At 39.6% G+C, this 22,489-nt stretch overlaps 2 protein-coding genes across 2 annotated transcripts; both read left to right on the forward strand.

Annotated features, from left to right (window-relative positions):
• Window positions 1-1,969: 1,969 nt before the first annotated feature.
• Window positions 1,970-14,092, forward strand: dyrk4 (dual-specificity tyrosine-(Y)-phosphorylation regulated kinase 4). The gene is made up of 14 exons (XM_075470908.1): window positions 1,970-2,467; window positions 4,959-5,042; window positions 6,481-6,633; window positions 6,845-6,995; window positions 7,228-7,391; window positions 8,966-9,102; window positions 9,855-9,995; window positions 10,776-10,914; window positions 11,131-11,212; window positions 11,307-11,479; window positions 11,612-11,672; window positions 11,914-12,043; window positions 12,158-12,315; window positions 12,417-14,092. Exons 1-14 carry the CDS (start codon window positions 2,444-2,446, stop codon window positions 12,674-12,676), a joined length of 1,857 nt encoding a protein of 618 aa, XP_075327023.1. The 5' UTR covers window positions 1,970-2,443; the 3' UTR covers window positions 12,677-14,092.
• Window positions 14,093-15,221: 1,129 nt separating this feature from the next.
• ndufa9a (NADH:ubiquinone oxidoreductase subunit A9a) lies at window positions 15,222-21,979 on the forward strand. The gene is made up of 11 exons (XM_075469370.1): window positions 15,222-15,327; window positions 15,987-16,160; window positions 16,262-16,359; window positions 16,487-16,578; window positions 16,706-16,847; window positions 16,997-17,099; window positions 17,283-17,353; window positions 17,715-17,791; window positions 19,733-19,828; window positions 21,513-21,579; window positions 21,729-21,979. Exons 1-11 carry the CDS (start codon window positions 15,273-15,275, stop codon window positions 21,897-21,899), a joined length of 1,146 nt encoding a protein of 381 aa, XP_075325485.1. The 5' UTR covers window positions 15,222-15,272; the 3' UTR covers window positions 21,900-21,979.
• The last annotated feature ends 510 nt before the right edge of the window (window positions 21,980-22,489 follow it).

Consider the following 22,489-nt stretch of genomic DNA (forward strand, 5'->3'; position numbering starts at 1 on the left):
AATCAAGCCTCTGTGAAGACTAGATCAAGTGGACATGAGGAGCGGCACTTTGTCTACAAAACTGAATACCACAGGAAATGCAGGCCTGGCATCTTCAACGGCTTTGTTTCTTTTATTGAGTTACTGCCTCTCCCTCACTGGATATGGCATCTAGAGGTTAAGGTGGGCTTCAGGGTGTGATTGTGACAGCATGGAGGTGGTGTACTATGTGGGAAGACGGAACCTCTGCCTGCTGTGGTTTTAGCCTCCTCCAGGGCTGCTGCTGGGGTAGGAACAGGAGGGTCCAACCTGAGGTATGCTTACAAGTAACACCGAATAGACAAGACTTTAGAAATGTATTTGTTTGCATTTTCCATCTAGCCACTACGGTTTCCCATGTTTGGTTTAGTTTACGTTCTAAACACTTAAGTCTGTCTTTGTAGAATTGCTCACATGCCACACAGCTTCCATCTGTCTCATGTCAGCCACATCTAAACTATAATGTTTTGTTATAGAATTCTTTGGTTGTCATGGTGAGATATGCTTTACTGTAACTGCATTTTTTGTCACCTTGGTGACAATACAGAGCAGAACGACTCTCCCAAGTGAACTGTGCAGCTTTACAGTTAACTACGGACGCTCAGGCTAGCAGTTTCATGGTATTTCCACTTCTTCTGCTTGGCTAAGTGCCTTTATTTATTAACATGCAGTTATTAGAGCAGTGTCCATATATAGATGTGAAGTAATGTATGATTTCTTTTCAAGTTTTCTCACATAAGCATTGTACAAAATGTACAAATAATTTTACTATTCTGGTCAGATCTGCTCAAGTTGTGATCAAGAATGCAAAGGATTAATATCTCCAACTGCTTCTCTTGTCTTTATTAATCAGACTAGATTCAAAGAAACTCTTCTACGTCTGAGAGTCTGAGAGACTCTGTGCCCCCCACCTTTATGTTGCTTTCACTCTTCCCTCCTTCTCTTGAGGGGGCTCCACCATCAGGAGTCACAAACAATCTCTTGCTCAGCACAAACCCTAAAACCTGCATGAGTTTATGTGTTCTTAGTACCATCATATCACAAAAGTCTGATCTTTGTCTACAGATATTTTAATTATTTAGTACTTTTAATGTATGGCTTCAGACGTAATTCAGACGAATTACGAAACAATTGTGATGTTCCAAAGGAACTGATGAAGTGAGTGAGATAAGGAGAGGAAGAGCAGTTTCCTCAGTAGTCGCTCATCCCTAAAGCTGAGGCTAAATAATGAGGCACCGACTGGTTGCATAACAGCATCCTCTTATCATATTCATCTCCCGTACATGTTGTTGTGGGCTAATCATCACATAGAGCAACTGAGTTGTTTTCCTCCTGCAGTGGTGATTAGTCACTGGAAAACAAATGGCCTCTTACATTTGCATAATAGTGTTAATACTCCCTGATATCTTATTATGGTGAAGAATGAAGGGATTTCATATATCCCTTTGTAACTGCTTTGTCAAGGTTAATTAGATTATTTTTATACATAGTTATTTTTCTAAAATTCCTGAATGGTTAAAAAATCTGGAGCTGAACCATCATTTACTGTGTTTTTACTATTTTTAAGTTCCATCCAAAGTATTGTTCTTGGTCCACACAGCTTATAGTTTGATGTATATGGGGATTGTATTCTTCAAAAAGATGTGAATGTATTAGCTTTGTCCTCTTTTTAAAAAGAAAACATCTACGTTTTAAAAAATCAGTGATGTGGGTGGGTCCATGATTACTTTTTTCCTAGAGTAACCAATCTTAGATGTAATTCTTTACTGTAAACATCCACAATGATCACGATGGTCTCGTCTAGAATGATTAGATTACCAGGTTGACAGTGAGACAACTGCATGATACGCTTTGGTCAGTGCAGAGGCACTGTGGATCCCGTCTTTAAAGTGAGCAGTCTGTAAAACATTTACTGTGTCTTAAGTGCGCTCAAGCACTAGAGTCAGGGCGTGCGTGAGTCGGTGTGAAAGCCCTCTCCGTGAACAGCGTCGATGTGGGAAAGAGCATCAGTCACATAGCTTGTTGTAGGTGGAATACATAGACAGACTGAAAACAAATCTAAATTGGGACAGCTCCAGCTGTCAGCGGCAGCAACCTGAACAGGTGGCTCCCTCGGTGTCTTAGCAGAACGCGTCAAGGCGCAAGGACCCTCAACAGCTTGTCTCGCTCGCTAATCTCCTCTCTGACGACAGCGCATTCACCGCGTAAAACCAGGAGTACGACAGATTTTGGTTAGTGGATCTCATCAGTCACCGGGATTTTTCTTATCGGTGTCGTTTCAGTGTTGGTCACGAAGTTGGACTCGTGGAAAGTCTGCGTTTAACCTGAGGCTGGGCTTTCAAGAGTTGGATATAATGTCTCTTTGTTGGATATTATAATTTCTCCCGTGTGTTTGGATTGCCGCGATTGACACTGATAACACAGCATGTTGCCAGAAATAAATAACAAGGTGAGGCACTATTACTGATCGGTTGGCTGGTAAAACTGGTTGTTTGTTTTTTATTTCCACTGACAGGATTATTGTGATAATCTGATCTAAGAAACATATGATAGAGCTATGCTATGTTAGTAGAATTAACCTCTAATCATATCAAATTATAATTCATGTTTTGTACCTTCCATATCATTATATTTTCTTTAAATTGTTCTTGGAATAAAGAATTGGCTACTTTTCCCCAGATACAAGGTTAAAACACAGACTGATTTCATTTTTGCAAAAAATGTTGTCTAGACACCTAATAAGACATTGACCACTTCACATTACCTTTATTGAGTGGGAGGTCATTCTAACTTTAAAACTATTCCCTTTTCTCTTCTACAAGTTATTCCACTTGAATTCTTATTTTGTAGTCTGCCCCCTTTCTCTTGAATGCATGCCAAGTTATGATGAAAAATCTGATCCATTTCTATTTCAGTCGTTGTTTAGCACACTTATTTCGGCATTTGTTGTGCTGACAGATTCTGTAAGTCTATATGCGTTCTGGTGTATTTTTCACACCGTACATGGAAACTGATAAATTTAACCCTTGCTGTTTTTGGATTCTAAAAAAATCCTATTATTATTTTTTCAAATAGTTCAAATTTTTGTCACATAGTAGAGTAGAGTACCATTTATTAATCCCGAAGGAATTGATTATGGTTACTTTGCAAGCATCATTTATCCATTGAGTGGTCACATTTGATGGTTGTAGAGTGCAGCTTTAGTAAAAAGATAGTGACTTCACCTTGAAAACGAAATCCCTCACAGATGATGGTGTGAGATATAACCATTTCACAACTTGCTGATGTTTACCCAACTCCTGATTTCTGCTTTAGTTTGACTTTGACCAATTGACCTTCTTGGAACAAAACTGCTCTCATACACTTGCAAGGATCATCCTGGATCCACGAAAGACCTCCAGCCACATAGATGGAGCGATCATTGCTGATGACCTTTTGTCTTTAATTATATGTGTACTTACGGATGGAATATGCATCGATGTGGATTCCAGAGAGACTGTTTACCAGGAACATTTTATCAAAGTCTGTGCGTGTCCTTTATCAACACTGCATTGTGCAAATCTGAATTAAAAAACATAATAACTTTTGGATTTAGATCTCAGAGAGCACTATGAAATACAGAAAGGTGCTCATCCACTTACTTATATTACTTGAACAGCACTCACAGACACTCATTTCTACCACATGGATTGAACTGTGAGCATAACTTACTTTACACTGTTTAGATTTGTATTCACAGCAGCAGAATAAGAGGTCCAAAGTGATTATTTACCTTTGACACTTGAGTACATGATATGATGTCACTGGCTTTCCACTGGCTCCGTGCTCATTAGAAAGGCTTACAGCAGACCTTGAACCTTCACAGGTGAAGCCAACCTGCCACAGTGACCTACATGGCTCTTGATGTCACTCACGCCACCCCTCCCTGAGATTGTAACATGACTACGTGATTGTATAGCTCACTTGTTTGGCTATGTATGGTTGCACCGACTCAATTAAGAATAAACTTTAATATGAACGGAGAAGCCAGGGACAGGAGCTTGAAAAGCAGCATGAAGAAGTGATGTCAGTTTCTAATTGAACTCAGATCACCTTCCTCTTTTCCTAAATGACACTGACCTGATGCTGGTTTTGTCTCTCAGCAAACTGTAAAGCTTTTAATATTATGACTGTGAAGCTGTTTCCTATGTAGCACCTGTGAACAACATACCTCTCATCCTTATCAGCTCCTGTCCCTGCCAGGTGGGTGGATAGAGTTTAGTACGAATCCCCACAAGAAGCTAAGCTTTTTTTTCACCCATATGGTGTCGCCGGACACAGCTGCACGCTCACCAGCTGATTAAAAAGGCACGTGTAAGCTGGCTTGGTGCTGGCATGTAGAATCATCCCAAATGTGTGCAATACACTTTTTATTGTAGGGCATCTTCATGCCTTCATTGCTTCCCTTCAACACATTCAGTCTGCACAGGCACGTGTACACCTACTGCATGACACATGGACGTGCACATGGGCACACAACTGCACTGGAAGGTACATAGAGAGCACTGGGAAGTGAGAGGATCGTTGTTGCTGGGTTTTTGCAGAAGTGATCTATTTTAGGATCACAGTGCATTATTTTTGCAAGTCTGGTTTCAACGCCGCTCAAATGCCCAGAGGCTACGTGTCGCTGAAGTGACTGGAGAATCCAGCCAGCAAGAACACAAGAAGTAGCTTCATTATTATTTCACATCAATGCTTTATTTTGTCGCTTATAGTGTAAAGGGATTCCTAAATCTGACCTCGAGATGATATTATAATGCATCATTCTATACAGAAGACTCTACAGATAAGAAATTTTGTTACCCATTGTACAGGTATTATTTCCAGTTTATAAGAAAGGCAGCTATCCTTTTCTTCCTTTTTTGTGGCTTTTTTATGAATCATTTTCATTCCTCCCACAGACATCACGACCAGAGGCCTTCCCTCACCCTCACAGAGTCCCAGCAGAAGGCAGCCGTATTGGAACAAGTCGACCCTGTTCACAGGTCAGCGCTTTACCCCTGCGTGATGTTGTAACAGCTGACGCGTACCCAGAACATGTTGCACCAACAATGCCATCTCTTCCCTTTTGTGTTTAGATTACATGTGGTTTCCCTGAAATTTTCTATCAGCGCCTTAAAACATTTTTCTCATTTTCATTTTCATACACATGCAATTAACTAGACCAGAATGCCTTCTACTATTATAAATCATAGACTTAAACAAACATCCCTGACAAATGAATTATTGACAGAGAATTCCTTAGCAAAGAAGTGCATGCTCTTGGCAAATATATTGACATTAATTTATGTTCTTAAATCTGAAATGTTGATATTGCTGTGTACATCTGTGTACACAGATGGGATGTATAACCATCGCAGACCTCCAATTGATACAGGAGCATCTTATCTAAAGAGCATGCCTGCCTGGCTATGTACAGGCATGTAACCGTGTTTACTTCCTTTGCCTGTTGTGGCAGGTGCTTGGAACTATATTTAGCCTTATCTCTATGCGTCATTACCAAGTTGGCAGATCCTGCAGGAGCTTGTAATATATGAACAGAAAAATCAGCACTATATACTGTATAGAATGTTTTTTGAAGGAATTCTATTAATAATTCATAACAAGGAATTTCGTATGGTAATACAATGTATTTCTTAAGGGTTTCAATAGCACGTTCAGTGTAGGGAATTTTCAAACTGCAGCTTAAGAAATATAAAAAAAAAACTTGTTTTAAAACTACTCCATGATTCCCTTCTTGTCACAAACACAGTTTGGTACACACAAAGATACAGCAATATCTATTTTTTCCTCAGAGGATCTGTCAGAGGACAGAGGTCCTTTTTTGCCCATCATTGGCAGGGCTGAGCCTCGCAAGGCTGCGACACATGTAATTGTGCTCCGAGCACAATCACAGTGGCAGGCAGAGAAAAGCAGGTTGCTGCACTTAACCTCCCCCCCAAAGCCAACGCAGACAGACTCTGTCAAGGCCGGGCCTCGTGGGGCTTTGTCCCCATTTTACTTTCACCTTGATTAGTAATTCCAGTCGCTACCTGCTGGGGGTCCTGGACACCTAAGCCTGCATGTAGGGAGGTAGCTAGCTGGAGGCCACAAACCAAAACTGACAGAACACAGCCTGATCCAAAGATGTACTTGTGAAAGAATGGATTTACAGGAAGAATGACAAGAATGCATGTTTCTACAAACATGGATCCTACTGTAAATATCCTAAGTGGTTTTGCCTATTGTCTATTTGATCAGTTCTGTCTTTTTTTGTTCTTATTTACACCACAAATAGATTTAGGTTTTTCAAGTTCATTAAACCAAACTGTCAGATGGTTTTTTTTTCCTCCAGTTTATGACTTTGTTGCTGTTGCTGCACTTGTCTTCATTGAGTTTATTCTGTAGTGTGGATTTTATTACAAGAATACGTCTGAATTACAGAAGTTTGGCTCTGGTGTTGGGACGCTGCCTCAACTTGAGCCTCCAGTGGTCCAGGTGGTGGTCAGCAATGCCAAAAACCAGCACCAGCAGTCAGACAACATCTTGCCCCAAATTGCCAACAAAGGGGGTCAAAACAACTATCAAACACACTTGGTAAGACTCTCATTTGTTAAACAGCTGTAATGTACTTCTGTAGCAGCTCATTTTTCATAGTAGAGTAAGATAAGCTAGCTTGCATTTTTTTAAATAGAGAACCAGCTTTGTCATTAAAAAAATAACAATGCAGTCACATTGTCCTGACTTCAGCTTTTCTTTGCTTATAATGCAAAGTGACTCTACTTTGTCAACGTGTGTTATTAACCAGGACGAGAGGCAGAAGCCCACTCAGCAGTTCAGCATGCGGTTTGGTGCAGCAATGGATAAAGTATCAGCTTCCCGCAACAGCAAGACCTCAAGCAACAAGCTGGAGAAGGAGAGAGCATATGAGGGACTAAGGTTGCCCATGTCACCTACAGGTATGCTGGTTTGAATCACACAACTGAATCACAAACGATTTTTAAATTTGAGTCTGTTGTAGGTGTTCTAATGGAAACACGTATCCAAGTATTATTCTCTATTCTCGTGATGAACCACAAATAACTTGCTGGCATTGAAAGAAAGTTTTTAACAATTCTCTGCATTTGGCAGAAAATGTCATTAATATGACACTAACTCATCCTGTCCTTCTCTTCTAACTTCCTGGTGCAGTGGCATTGAACAATTTCCAGGAGCAGCTGATGGAGTTTGAGCGGGAGGAAATCAATGACTATGCAGAGATTTGGTTCCTGGGTCTGGGCTCTCAGAAAATCGAGGGTTCTCAAGGAGCGCAGCAGAACTCTGGATATGACGATGAGCATGGAAGCTATGTCAGGGTAATGTTTTAGATGTTGCATGATGGGATTACTATGAGATAGCCTGGCGACGCCATCCTACGTACTTCCGCCCAAAGATTTTGGCTCCGCACATAGTCTGGCCCAACCCCCCTACCTCGGTTCGCTCAGTGTTTCGCCAATCAGCAAACAGTTGAGAGTGGTGACGCAGAACTCACCCGCGGAGTCCATTGTAGTCCATGTAATTGTAGTTCAACCGCAGCGGAAATAAACATGGCGACGGAAGAAGAGACGCTAGAAGCTATCCATGAAGTTGTCTCAACTCTGGAGAGCATTACACAATTAAAACAAGAGCAAGAGGAATGCCTCGTCAATTTTGTTAATGGCAAGGATGTCGTAGCTCTCCTTCGGCGCATAACCAACGTCATTTCTAAACATTACTGATTGGTTAAGGGAACTCCAATGAATTTAAGTTGCTGAGTAAGGTCCCACCCTCCATGGGAATGGACTCCTCTTGGGTTTTTCCTGACTGTTTGACGGAGTCAACAGTCGGCTTTCGCCCAGGCTAACTATGAGACACCAGTTTCATCAGAATTTAATCAGCTTTGAGGTACAAGGATTTAATGATTTAATTGTTCAAATTAATCAGATTGATCTTATTTTTCATCTTACTTAGTATTGTGAAGCATTGACATTAAAACTAAACCCTGAAACAAAAGCTAAACAAAAATGTAGCATCTACACAAACAGGTTAGCTATTTTTCCTAGAACACACCAATAACATTTTGTGAACACACCGGAATAGGAGGAATTCAGGTTAAAAGTCTATGTATAGTCCATAAAGTGCTCAGCAGTGATGTAAAAATGAAAAAGAAAAACGTGTTTGTTGTTCAAAACTATTGTGACATTTTCTTAAAAGGTTAACCAGAGCTTCTGTCCCCCCATTCCAAAGTGCCATCATGTACAACACATGCAGAAGTGCATAAAAACATAACATACGCATGCACATGCTTCCAAGCTATCTAAGCTGAAGTGTACAGGACCAGATGCTTTTACATGACCTTAATCCAGCAGCTGAATGCATGAACCAGCTGTGGAGGAAGGCCGACTTTATTGTTTAATAATCAATAAACTGCACTGAGGTCACAAACCCTGTCAGGACGGGCTTAAATGTCTTCCATGAGGCAGACAGCTGATTGGCTGCTGGTTGTCAAGAGGCAAAATGTAATGAATGAGCTGTTTAAGGCTGAGTGATTTACTATCGTTTATACTCTCACATGTCTATTGATGCTCATCTTACTGTCACAGCTTTGACTGACAGTTATACCAAAGCTGTAGAACAATGTGGCTGTCCACAGAAGAGGATCCTGTCTGTATCCTCATGCTGTAGGTCTAATCTCACCCACAATGTAATTACGATATTACTATCATATCACACTAAAAGACTTTTGCCTTTGTGTAATTTTGCTGTTAACAGTAAAGTTTTTCCTGTCTCTCTGAAAAAGATAAAAAGGGCATAGAGAACAGATGCACATATTTATTGATTCAGTGCAAAGACACATTTATATAATATTGGCTTGCAAACATATTCACGCTGCTCCTCCTGTGTCTTTCAGGTGCTGCACGACCACATTGCTTACAGGTTTGAAGTTCTTGAAGTGATCGGCAAAGGTTCCTTTGGGCAGGTCCTAAAATGTCTGGACCACAAGAACAACGAACTTGTTGCCATCAAGATGATACGCAATAAGAAAAGGTGTTGGCATAAATTTCTTTTATTCATCTTATTTTAAATTATGTTGTATTATTATTATTTTATTTCTTTCTGATCATTTTTGATCTTCAATAACACCGCAAATAATACAATTGTATTCTCTGTTTTATTAGTTTTTAAAATATATTATAGCTAACTATGCTATACATTGTAAGTTATTTATGGCATTCCTTATATCATGGCTAACTAGGCTATATAGAATAAGTAAGTTATTTATCACCTGTAAGAGGTCAACTTTTGGCCTTTATTTGAGATCCGGTGGCCTGTTGTCAGTTTTTTCCCACATGCCTGCACTGCGATCATTTTACATTTTAGGAGTCTGCCAATTCATTGAGACCAGATTTAGCCTGAAAGAAGTCAGTGCCTCACGGTGTTATCTTACCTGTCCGTCCTCTCCGAGGATCACAGTGGCAACAAATGCCGGAGTCCTGTTAGTTAGAAGCAGGAGCCTTTGGGATTTACCACTACTTCAATAATGCAGAAAACAAAATGGCTGTGAAGTGCCACAGCTATTCCTCAGAGGTCTTCTTCACTATGTAGGTCACTATCCCAGATGTAGGTACTGCTAAAGAAGTATTGTGTATCGTTGACATGTTAAATTTTCACAAGATAAGACTAAAAAGACTATAAGTATCACTATTTTGGACTATCAGCTTCTATTTCTGCCATAGCGAAATTTAAAAATGAATTTTGTTTTAATTTCAGTATCTAAAAAATTGTAAATTTGTCTGTAGGTTCCATCATCAAGCTCTAGTTGAGCTGAAGATCCTGGATGTAATAAAGAGAAAAGACAAAGACAATCTTCACAATGTCATCCACATGAATGAGTACTTTTACTTCAGAAATCACCTTTGCATCTCCTTTGAGCTTCTTGGGTTAGTATACACATATTCAGCATGCAAACAAGCAGGCCTGCCAAGGGCTTTAGAAACACATTACTGAATAATTGATCTTTTAATCAAAAGGTATTCAATGTGTGCCAGCTTTCACAGGTACAATTGCTGTGTTAGAACAGTATTTCTCAAAGCCACTTGTCTGTTATTGTACATCTACGTAACTGTTAAGTGATTACCTTTGTAACTCAAGCTATCTATGATTTTGCACGGATCACCACTGATATCTTTTTGAAGGGAGATAGTTTTTTTGTATCACTCTGGGTGAATGACCTTTAGGGGACGTCTTGGACTGGCACCTTGTCTAACATTACTGTCATTGAATCCCTTATTTAAGGCCTTGATCAGGGCCCTATCTCTTACCCCATCTTCCCTCATGGTGTGAAGGATCCAGTTACACACTCTAAAGAAGTTTATGCTTATCGGCAGCAGCAAGAAATAGCAGGGATGTATCTATCTGCCTGTGAATGTGAGCACAATCAGATAATTTCCAAGTATGTGCTTGATAGCCAGGGAATGTTTCACCATGGGTGTAGAGTGACAACAAATTAAGCTGCCTTCTTTTTTCAGAGCATTTATTTGTGGAATATGATGAAGTCATATTTTTATAACAAAATTTTTAGTGAGCTCACTTGGCTATTTTTTTCATGACTTTCATGTACAAAGTATATCCATAGAAGGGGGGGGGGGGGGGCGTTAAATGTTATTTCTTTAATCAGCAACATTAACTAATCACACATCTCATTTTGTACCTTTTGACAGGGTGAACTTGTATGAGCTCATTAAAAAAAACAACTTCCAGGGCTTCAGTCTCGCTCTTATCCGTCGGTTCGCCCATGCGCTTCTCAGGTGCCTGCAGATGCTGCACAGGGAGAAAATAATCCACTGCGACCTAAAGCCGGTATTGACTTTCATATCAACTTTAATATCTGAACAAAACTTCATGTAGATCAATGCTTTGCGCTGAATTACTGTACCTCTGTTGATGACTGCGCTGTGAGGAGCTCTTAATATATTAACATGAAATGAGCTCCACCTTGTGGAACATCCCAATACTGCACCATTGTCATAGGTATGAACAGTTTTGTTTTAAATGTTTGCTTATACTTCTCAACAGGAAAACATCCTTCTGTCTCAAAGAGGGCCAGGGAACATTAAGGTGGTTGACTTTGGATCAAGTTGCTATGAACAACAAAGGGGTAAGAACATATTGATTTATTTTTTCACCATGTCGGAATATTCAAAGACCATTGTCGATTTCACTTATTTGCTCTCTACTTGCCCCTCTTTTAGTGTACACCTACATCCAGAGTCGTTTCTACCGCTCTCCAGAGGTTATCCTGGGTCACCCTTACAGCATGGCCATTGACATGTGGAGTCTGGGCTGCATCCTAGCTGAGCTCCACACAGGCTATCCTCTTTTCCCAGGAGAAAGCGAAGTGGAGCAGATAGCTTGTATAATGGAGGTAAGGTGTGGAAAATAACTGTTTATTCAGGTCACTTTTCAAGCTTCGTGACTGTGAACACAACAATTTCAAATACTCTTAAGTGATAAGCTGCTTCTGTGTTTGAATGTGTATTTATATTCTATCATACAGGTTCTTGGAATGCCTCCAAATGATTTTGTTCAGTCAGCATCAAGGAGGAAATTGTTCTTTGGTGAGAATTTTACTTAATCTAGATTCAGATCAGCTGTTGATGTCTTATTTATTTTGATATTTCATATGCTTGATAGTTAACTACTGTATGTGGCATATACAGTGGTTTACAATAGAAGATACCAACACATGTGTTACTAGAATATGAATGAATAAACAGAATGGCACTATCCAGAGCGTGTGTAATGACTTTTTGTTGACCGTGTCCAGTCAATGTATACAAACCTGTATTTTGTGTGCAGACTCCAAAGGAAACCCAAGGAACATCACTAACAGCAAGGGTAAGAAGCGGAGACCCAACTCCAAGGAGCTGTCAGCTGCATTGAAAACTAGCGACCCTTTGTTCTTAGATTTCATCAAAGGATGCTTCAGGTATGTTAAATCATTTTTTGTCTTGCAATCACATTTTCGACGATCACAACTTGCCTGATTTTGCCTTAAATATGAATTAAATGGTAGACCTAAATACATTTCTGTGATTTTCAGTTGGGATCCAACTAAGCGCTTGACTCCTGATGAGGGGTTACAGCACCAGTGGATCCTAGAGGGAAATTTCAACAAAGTCCGATCCAGGACCACGCCTAATGTCAAGAAGCCCTCAGACAGTTCGACCAGCACAGACAGACCAGCTAACAGCAAACGTTGTAAGAATTGAACCAATATATGCATAAAAGGACTCCAATACAGTAAGTATCACAGACTAATTTTTAAAGAAAGCTAAATTTCATTTGTCTCAATTGTACAGCGGAAAAAGTCAGCCCAGAAAGCAGCAGTGATGACAGCCTAAAGAGGGACAGTTCAACAGCTGGAATGAAGATGGTCTCTGGTGAGCGTCTGCGGCCCATCGGGGCCTCAGCAGAGGATGATGTGTGTGAAAGTGAGGGCAAGCTCTCTTCAGATAGCCAGCAAGGAGACAGCAGAGAGAGGCCTATCCACATCATCATCAAGCCTCAAGAGGAAGTGGGGACAGAAAGGAAAGATAGCCAGGAAACGCCTCAGTGTTAGCACTCATATTGTCTAACAGTCAGAGGAAATCATGCTGTCTTCATGACAAGTGGGAACTAGGAGTGCTCAAGCTGGAGATCTGAGAAAGCTGCAATTATTTGACTCTGCCCTTGCAGAAAAAAAAAAGACACATCTCGGCCATGTTGCCATATAATGTCATCAAATATTATGTTTGAGATTCAGGAGAAAAGGTTCCCACATGACGTGAACAAAACATTGATATACAGGACTGATCATCAGCAAAGACGGACATCTTCTATTTCTTGTTTTAAGTATACAGTTGTAGTATACTATTTTTGTTCTGTGAAACTTTTTTTTTTAAAATGTGAAGTCAGATATCAGTTGATTTTTTTATAGCAATTAAGATGCAGCCCTTGCAAGCGTTTAGTCTCAATGTGTCACATCTGAAACACGGAACTGGATTTATGGCACGGCATCAAGGCTTGCTGTCACTGTCTACTGTATTATTCATTGAATCCAGTCTTTGCTGTGCATTGAACATCTCAGATTAAGAGGTTAGACTTTAACGTGTCACAGTTTGCATCATAAAGAATGACATAACTGATTTGACAAAAATTGCATGGTTAGAAAAGTAAGCAAATCTTTTGTTGTGCTTTCATTTCTCGTGAACATTTTAGCTTCATTTTACTTTGATAATGGTAAAAGATTTTAAGGATTGTGTGCAATAAAGGCTGAGCCATATGTTTCGTTTTTTTATGATAACAACAAAGAAATAGTTGTTACACATTTTTTAATTGTAAAATGAAGTTGATGACATACGGTACTGATTATCATTTCCCTTATTTATTGCGGAATATCCCCAAGACTGTGTTTCATATTTGTTCAACAATTTAACTCAACAACCATCAAATATGTATTTATATTTGAGTTTATTGTATATATTTCTGATTAAATTTCTTATACATGTGTACCATAGCACATATTTTACAATTTGTTGAGAATTTAGACAAGGTTTTACTTGTTGTGTTGTTATTGTATGGAAATATTTTTTAACTCTGCATTATTCCTCGTATTTTTATAATAGAAAAAAAAGACAATCCCACTATTGGTAGTCTGTGCCTTGCAGTATTAGATATCTTGCACTTTATTATTGTGTTTGTACAACTGGATTAGATTCTGCTGCATTCTTATCATGACATGATTTGGACTACCCTGCCAGGATCCGTTGCGCTTGACAAAATTATCCTCTGATATTACAAAACCTAAAGAAAATATTGACAGATTTTTTATAACTTATTTATCTTTTCTAGAGATCCAACTTAGAAAGAAAATAGTGCCCTCACTATGTATGTATGTATGAGATCCCAAAAAGATGGATTGTAGCTGAAATATGAATAATTAAGAAAAGTGAATTTGATGTCTTTTATGCTAAAATAAATTACTGTTTCAAAGACAGTGTGTTTTGATAATTCATATCTTTTGTCCTCATACTTGTGTTTATGTATATAAAATTCACCCTGAGATTTGATTAAGGCCTCTTCAGCATATTTTCCTTGTCTAAAGTTAATTATAAGTCTAGAGTATTTACATAGAGCGCCCTTGTCATGTTGACCGCTGAAAGTGCTTTATATCATATGCTACATTCAGCCATTAACACACAAATAGTAACATAATACTTCTTAGCCTCTTTGGTGCTTTTAAAAAAAAATCCAACTCAGTGATAAATGCATCGGGGGCATTGTTGAGTTCAGCGGTTTGCCCAAGGATGACAGGTGTACTTGGAAACCACTGACCTACAGATTACCTCCTGAGCTACACCTGCCCGTTCATTTATATGTAGTATAAACTTTACACATTGTCTGAATTACACAATCTAAGATAAATGTCAAACATCAAATTTGCATAATGCCTTAAAAATAGAAAATAAGAGCTGAATAACTGCTAAGGTACATTGTAATGCTAATCATAAATACAAGCCATGAATTGAAATATTTCAATATGTACTTAAAACTAATGTACATTTTTAGAAATTGTAATACAAATGTACACAGATAAATGATCTAATACACATGTATATTTGTTTTGTTTTGTTTTTGTAAAGCATTCTCTAACACAACATTTGTCACTTTACAAATGCGGTGCAAGAGACAAATATCTTGTAAACACTTAACATCCAAGTACGAATTTAAATTTTTAGAATCTAATTTTGATTTATTGAATTTGAATCAGATACACCAGTAGCAAGTACAATAACAAATGTTGTACAGTATTCTTAAACATTTCACATTTGTGCAAACTTGTAAGAAGTACGAGACAAATACTCAGTTTTTCTGGGGACCCATGGTAAATCTTTTAAGGACCCTTGAAGGCCCACAGACCACACTTTGACAACCACTGCCCTGAAAAATATCTGCTCGAGACATATTTTTTTATTGCTAGACTTAATGTTACATTACCATGACTTTCTTTCACATGACAGGACATTTTCTACGTTGTTTTTTAAAGGCAATTCAATTTAAGCCTTCCTAATTTCCTTTTTGCCACATACCAAGAAAACTGCCGCTTCGGTGAATACCGTAAGCGTTTTTCTTTTCTTTTTTTTCTTTTGGCCATTACGATTGCCGTAGGTGGAAAGATGGCGGCCACCGTGCTGGTTAGCCGTCCTGCGAGTGTCCTTTATAAGATTTCGAGTGAGTAACGTAACAGCAATACTCAAGGCATATTCAAATATATTTCTTACTCGTTGTTGTAGGATATCTTTTTATACACACGCCGCTCCAACACTAGCTAACATTCAGACCTCTCATTCGGCTGGAGTGACCTTGCTAACAGGCTTGGCTAACAGCAGCTGCAGCTAGCTAATACATTTAGATTTTTAGTTAGAATTTGCTGCGGGATGATAAAAGTGCATGCATCACTTAATTTTTGACTAAAACAATTGTAAAGTGTTGAGCTTAGATGAATACGTTACCTCTGTTGTACAGGTTCAAAACAATGGCCGTTTTTGCAAATGTGGAGTAATGGCATCAATCTACTGTGCTAAATTCTGAACTGCTTATACGTATATATAACCAGTTTTACGTTATAATAGCGTGCATCCACTTTGAATGACTGTTTACATAGGATGCAGGTTTGCTGAGTGCCTCTCGTTTCTGCAGCAAGTTTGTAGTGCGTTAAATCGATGTTGAAATGATTTATTTGAAATATTGTCACCTTGTAAGCGCTGTATGTACATTTGAAACTGGTATTGACTGCACATTTGTGTCAACACAGTTCTATTAAGCTTGATGAATGTATCTAAGTGGCCTTTGATGAAGAACATTTGTACTCGTTTTCCTCTACTCTACAGACAACTGCTCCCCTGCTGTATTAGCAGCTGCTTCTGTGGCCACAGTCCAGCAGAGGAAGCTGCATAATGCTGTCATCCAAAAAGGGAAAGGAGGACGCTCGTCATCCAGCGGAATAGCAGCCACGGTGTTCGGTGCCACAGGTTTACTGGGCCGATATGTGGTCAACAGGCTGGGTGAGTTCAATATATATGTAGCCTTGTATTAAAACAGCTAGTTGTTTTCAATATGGCAACACTGTTGTCTCACCAACACTGAATGTTGCATGGTGTTGCAGGTCGGGTTGGCTCTCAGATCATAATCCCTCACCGCTGCGATCAGTATGACCTCATGCACTTTAGGCCCATGGGTGATCTTGGGCAAATCATTTTCATGGTGAGATGGATGCAAACACACATTTTTGTTGGCATTTCTAAACTTTCGAATCTCTAAACTGCATGTAGTCATGATTTTGGTGTCCTAAATCATATTTCCCCTTTTCTTTGTCTTTATCATGTCAAAGGAGTGGGATGCGAGAGACAAAGACTCCATCCAAAGGGCTATAGAGCACTCTAATGTTGTCATCAATCTGGTGGGCAGAGAGTGGGAAACAAGGTATACAAGCCTAGAGAATTGTATCCGGTTTACATTGTGCCCATTTGATATTGAATTGTGATTTGAAGATGGGTTTGAGATGTAATGTGTGTTCCTATTTTTATTTATTTTTATCTTTTAATCAAAGAAACTACCGCTTTGAAGATGTCTTCGTGAACATCCCTCAGCAGCTTGCCAGGGCATCAAAAGAAGCTGGCATCACAAAGTTCATCCACATGTCGCACCTCAATGCTGATATACGCAGCCCATCCAAATACCTGAGGAACAAGGTGCCATGCTGTTTTCTTTACATATCACACACATTTTCCATTCAGTTAAACCAGTGTACAGTCTTTCACAACTTTGAACTGCATTACAGTGTAAAAACTTCTAACTAAATGTACTTGAGCTTGTCTGTAATGTTTTATTTAAACTATAGGCTGTAGGGGAGACAGCAGTCAGGGATGAGTTTCCGGATGCTATCATCATGAAGCCCTCTGAGATGTTTGGAAGGGAGGACAGATTCTTCAACTATTATGCAAGTAAGAAAATTGCAGAACATCATTTAATCTGTGTTATGTCCCTTCGGTTGCTGCATATTGAATGCTTCCTCATCAGCTCATACAAGCTGAAGTGTTTTGGTTCCTCGAGTGTTGAAAAGGTTTGTTTGATTGATTGATTACAACAGTTACAAATTTGAATGTGTTTATGTAATCCTGATTTAGACATGCGTTGGTTCGGCAATGCTGTTCCTCTCATAAGCATGGGCAGGAAGACGGTGAAGCAGCCTGTTTCTGTAAGTTTTGTCTTTTTTTTTTTAATTTTTAATAATACCTCAAAATCACTGCTCGACTTTCAGTTGTGTGGCCATATAAGTTATAACATCGTTAACATCTTAGCCACACTTGCCAGTCCAACCGAAAGGGAAAGCATTTTCAATGAGTTCCTTACTGAAATTTATTTTGACATTTAATATAGGAATGTTGCAATATTTCAAGCACCAACAACGTTTTGTGATGGGTACTCTTTTTCAGAAAATGTTCCCTTGTTATCTATTGCATTTTCACTCCGAATCTCACAAATTTACCGCACCCAGTGAACGTAAAGGATGATTTGTGTCAAGTGAACACCATAACTCTTTCTCTTTTCTCCCTCAGGTGGTGGATGTGGCCAAGGCCATCATCAATGCTGTAAGAGACCCTGATGCTAATGGAAAGACATATGCACTTGTTGGGTAAGTGGCTAGCTCATTAGCTAAAGTTAATGTGTGTTAATTAGTGCCTGGTAGTTCAGGAAATACTTAAATGTGATTGTGATTTCAATTTATAGCAAAGGTTGTGTCACACCAATAGTTCACCCTGAAACGATCCCACTTAGAATTTATACTATTGTTATTTAAACAAATTATTTTGATTTTGACTTTTGCTATTACAAGTTTGAGAGAGGGGGGGGTATTTTTGTCTTTATGTGTCTTCCTTAACTGTTAAATCACAAGAGCACATTTACAGGGTTCCCGCGGGGTCTTAAAAAGTCTTAAAAGCATTGAATTTATGAATTTGGAAATAATACCTTAAAAAGACTTGAAAAAGTCTTGAATTTTGATATCTGGGTCTTAAAATTTGTGCAGTAACTTCTCCGTATCACATTCTCCTCAAACGTTTCATTTGTCAACCAGGCTACTATTATTTTGAAAAGCCTAAATAACGTAGCCTAAATGAAGAGTGGCGGAACCAATCATTGAGAACGCAACGCTGCCTCTACCGCTCCGCCCCGGGTCCGATCACATTGCTACAGCACTGACACAGACCACAGCAACAAGCCAAGCAGAAGCGTGAAAAATCAAGGCAAATCTCAGCAGAAAACAAGAAAGTTTAACTTACGCCGTTATGTTGTTTTTTTAACATTTGTTTGCGTGTCCTTGCTTCCCATTTCTTGCTGGGATTATGGGGAAATGTAAATGTAATGAAGCGTGGCGCGAGAAATAATCATTTTGTCACTGGTTAAAACCAGTGGACAATAATGTATACGAGGCTTTTTGCACAGTGTGCAAAAAGAGGATTCAGCTTGGTACCATGGGCTTGAAGGCTTTAGTCTCACGCCAAGTCCTCCAAGCAAATGAATAATATCGAAGCGAAGGATCAAACTCCTTCCATCGCCGGGGTGTTTCAACCGGCCAACGCTAGCCAGTTAGCTATTAATGTATCTGAGCTAGCAGATAACGTTAACCAGCCCCTCAAGTTACGACCGTCACCGCAACTAGAGTAGATCTGCGAACAGCTTTTGGGTCCACACCAACCATGAAAGCAGAGGTGTTGTGGTCTCCTAACACAATCACCAAACACCATTCATATAATGGAAACAAAGGTATTTCAGAGTTGTTTAAATGCATGTTTCCCGATTCCGACATCGCTGCCACAATTACTTGTGGTCCCGACAAAACGGCGTACATAGCCAAGTTTGGTTTAGCTGTGTATATTAAAGAGGAACTGGTGTCCAAGGTAAATAAATCACCGTCCGTTCTTATGTTGGATGAGAGCCTCAACGAAACGACACATTTTTTAGTTGATTTTCATTATTTATAGTTCTCTCTACTCCCCATATTCCCAGCATGGAATAAGTAGTTAGCTAACATAACCAATGTTAAAAAACAACTTAACTGTGTCAGCTAAACTTTTTTGTGGTCTGCTGAAATTTTCTTTGATTTTTCACACCTCTGTTTGGCTTGTTGTCTGTGCTGTGGTGTTGTAGCGTTTACTTCTACTATGCTGCAATGTTTCATCAATGCTTTACACAGTCCACACTTGTTTGAGAAATAAATGAACAAATTAAAAAAGAAAAAAAGTTTTTCTTTGCCGGTAGGTCTGTGAAATAGGCCGTGAAATAGGTATTATTTTTTTTATAAATGGTCTTAAAAAGGTCTTAAAAAGACTTAAATTTGACTTGAAGAAACCTGTAGGAACCCTGATTTATTTGTCCTGAGTCCAGGTTGGAGGACATGTTTAAAGCTTTACTGACAAGAACCAGGGCCCTGTCTGTGTTATGGTGCCTCCCTATATACATATTAAAAAAAAATATATGAATCGTAGGAAAACTGTGGTGCAGTTTGAGCCAGAAAGATGAATTCTTACTCCATATTGCTGAGTTGTTGAATGTTTTTGTTTTTGTTTTTATTAAGTCCAAACCGTTACCTCCTTCATGACCTGGTGGAGTATGTTTATGCCGTGGCACACAGACCTTTCTTGCCCTACCCTTTGCCTCGTCCACTCTATCAGTAAGTAATCGGACTTGTTCCCCTACATTTTCCACTTTCATCTTTTACCTCACCATTCAATCACACAGAAAACCCGTTGCAGAACAAAAGCGATTCTTTAGCATTGATGAAACGTGTTTACTAATGCCCCTTTTCCACCGCCGAGCTAGCCCTACTCTACTCGGTTCGATATAGCACGACACTACACTACATGGCACGGCACCAGTACCATTTCCTTTTCCACACAAACCATGACCTGGAAGTGGGCGGAGTCGGCCCGGTCACCGCTAACGTGACGTCGGTTTCAGGCGACTACAAAGTGTCACGCCACGGTTAGTCAAAAGTAAACACAACGATGGAGTGTAATGTGTAATGCAGTTGACAATTCATATTGTTTAGTTAAACCAAGCTCTTTATTAAAAAAGACAGTAGAAAAGTAAACAGCAGGAGTTCTCTCAGATACAGGCGACGCCAGTGTTGGTGCCGGTGGAATGCAGATAGCAGCTGTTGCCTCAGCTGCAGATTGCGATGCCAATGTTGGTTCTGCAGCCTGCGGGATTGGAGGATCTTCGCTGACCTCAGCAACCGAACACTCATCGGTTGCACAAACCGAGTCTTGAGGGAAAAAAAATAAAAAGTTTGAACATACGAAAGCATACACGTAACCGCATAGGTGAGACACTGTGCTAGCCTTCCAAAACAGCGTTGTTTGCTAGCTCACTCAGAACAACTTACATGAGACACCTGTGTAACTTTTTACACAAGTTAAAGACTGAACATGTATTTGTTACGATATAAAACATGCATTTGTTAAGATATAAGCGTTGCACCAAGGGGATAAGAACAACACTTACCATTTTCCATCGCCTCCAACAAAGACGTCGCCGTATCCACGCCACTCTTTACGGGCGGTGACCGTAAATGCCGTCCATTTGGTCGAACCACTTCCATGTCTTTCGGTTTGACCCACTCCGGCTGTTGTGGTCCTTTACCTGCCGGTAATCTTCAGCTTCTTCATCTTGTCTCGGCACTGCTGAGAATTCCGGTGATAGCCATGGCTAGCCATCAGCTTGGCTATATCCTGGAACACCTTCTCATTTCGTGTCGCTCCGTCAAGTTCCTTCTGTATGCGGTCCTCGGCCACCACACACAGAAAGGTCTGCACCTCGCTCACTGTCCATGGGCTGGCTTTCCTTCTCTGGCCTTCCATCTTCGTAGTTCTGTTTATTCTCTGTTGCTCTCGCAGGTGTGTTTTCATACATGGCGGGTGATTATTTAAAGCTCCCCAAGCTTTGTCGCGTGTATGACGTAATTTCACCTGACCAATCAGTGGACAGCACTGATCACGTGACGTTTTAGCACTGACTAGACCCACCTCTGAAGCAGGTACTAGCCGGGGCTAAAAATCGTAACGGGTCCCACCTTCAACCCGCGATAGAAAAGCTCCCAATCAGGGTAGAGTCGTACCGTGTAGAGCTGTACTGGTACAAAAATGTTCGGTGGAAAAGGGGCATAAGTGTTGAGTTCTCTCTTGTTGCTTCAGTGCACATTGTATATACTACAAATATTCCATCCACCTGCTTATTAAAATAACTCCCTTTCAACCTTTAAAAGGTTAGGGTGTGTAGTTTTCCATAACTGCCTACTCAAAAAATGTTCTTCTTTTATTTGTTTTTCTGTTCTTCTTCTTCTTCCTCCTTTTCAGCCTGGCTGCACAGTTCTTTGCGATGAACCCATTTGAGCCCTGGACAACCCCAGACAAAGTGGACAGGGTAAGACCACAAAGAATTTGGTGTACCTTTAAACTTTTAGAATTTTGACAAATGTGCCAGGAGCTGTGGTCATTAACACTCCAGCAAATTGCTTTTCCTGGATTATGAATAAGCTCATTTGAATACTGTATTGTACCTTCATTTTTCAGTTTCACACAACAGACATGAAGTATCCGGGACTTCCAGGTCTGGAGGATCTCGGTATCACTGCTTCCTCTGTAGAGCAAAAGGCAATCGAGATTCTGCGTCGCCACCGCCGTTTCCGTTACCTTGAAGCTGAGCTGGATGAGACTAAGCCAGCCAAGACCGTCAACTATTAAACGTCATAATGAGAAAAAACTTCAAATTCTTTGTCTTTAACTCTATTCTGTACATAAATAAAGAATTATCCTCAAAGGGTGTTCTTGTTTTGAGTGTTTTCCTTCAGGTTTGTGTTTGTGAAATATGAAAACACTTCCCTTAAAACATAGTTGCTCATTTATCATGTTCACCCTATAACCCCTTGTGTTTTATGACACCTCAGTTTTGATAGTTGACTTTATTCATTAGAAATGTTACCATCATGAAGGCAGCCTATTCAAACTGTGACAGCATTAATCCTTTTTTAATTATTACCAGGAAACTAATTTTGTAGAGCAAATAATGTAATTTGACACCGAGCAGCATGCAGCTACACACTGCAAGCACCTGCAAAACTAAAGAGATGGAGTACAAGATGTCAGCTTCTGTGCCAATAAAATATGCTCAAACAAAAGCATTTGTTATGTTTTATAAGTGCATCTTGAAGCCTCCATGAGCAGTAATATAGTAATGCATTAATTCACATCCAACCTCATAGTAAGGTACAAATGTATAGAGGTTCTATTGTTTCCCTTTAAAACAGTCAAGTTACTTTTTTTTATAGTAGCTG

This window comes from Odontesthes bonariensis, chromosome 7 (assembly GCF_027942865.1).
Source record: "Odontesthes bonariensis isolate fOdoBon6 chromosome 7, fOdoBon6.hap1, whole genome shotgun sequence".
NCBI lineage: Eukaryota > Metazoa > Chordata > Actinopteri > Atheriniformes > Atherinopsidae > Odontesthes > Odontesthes bonariensis.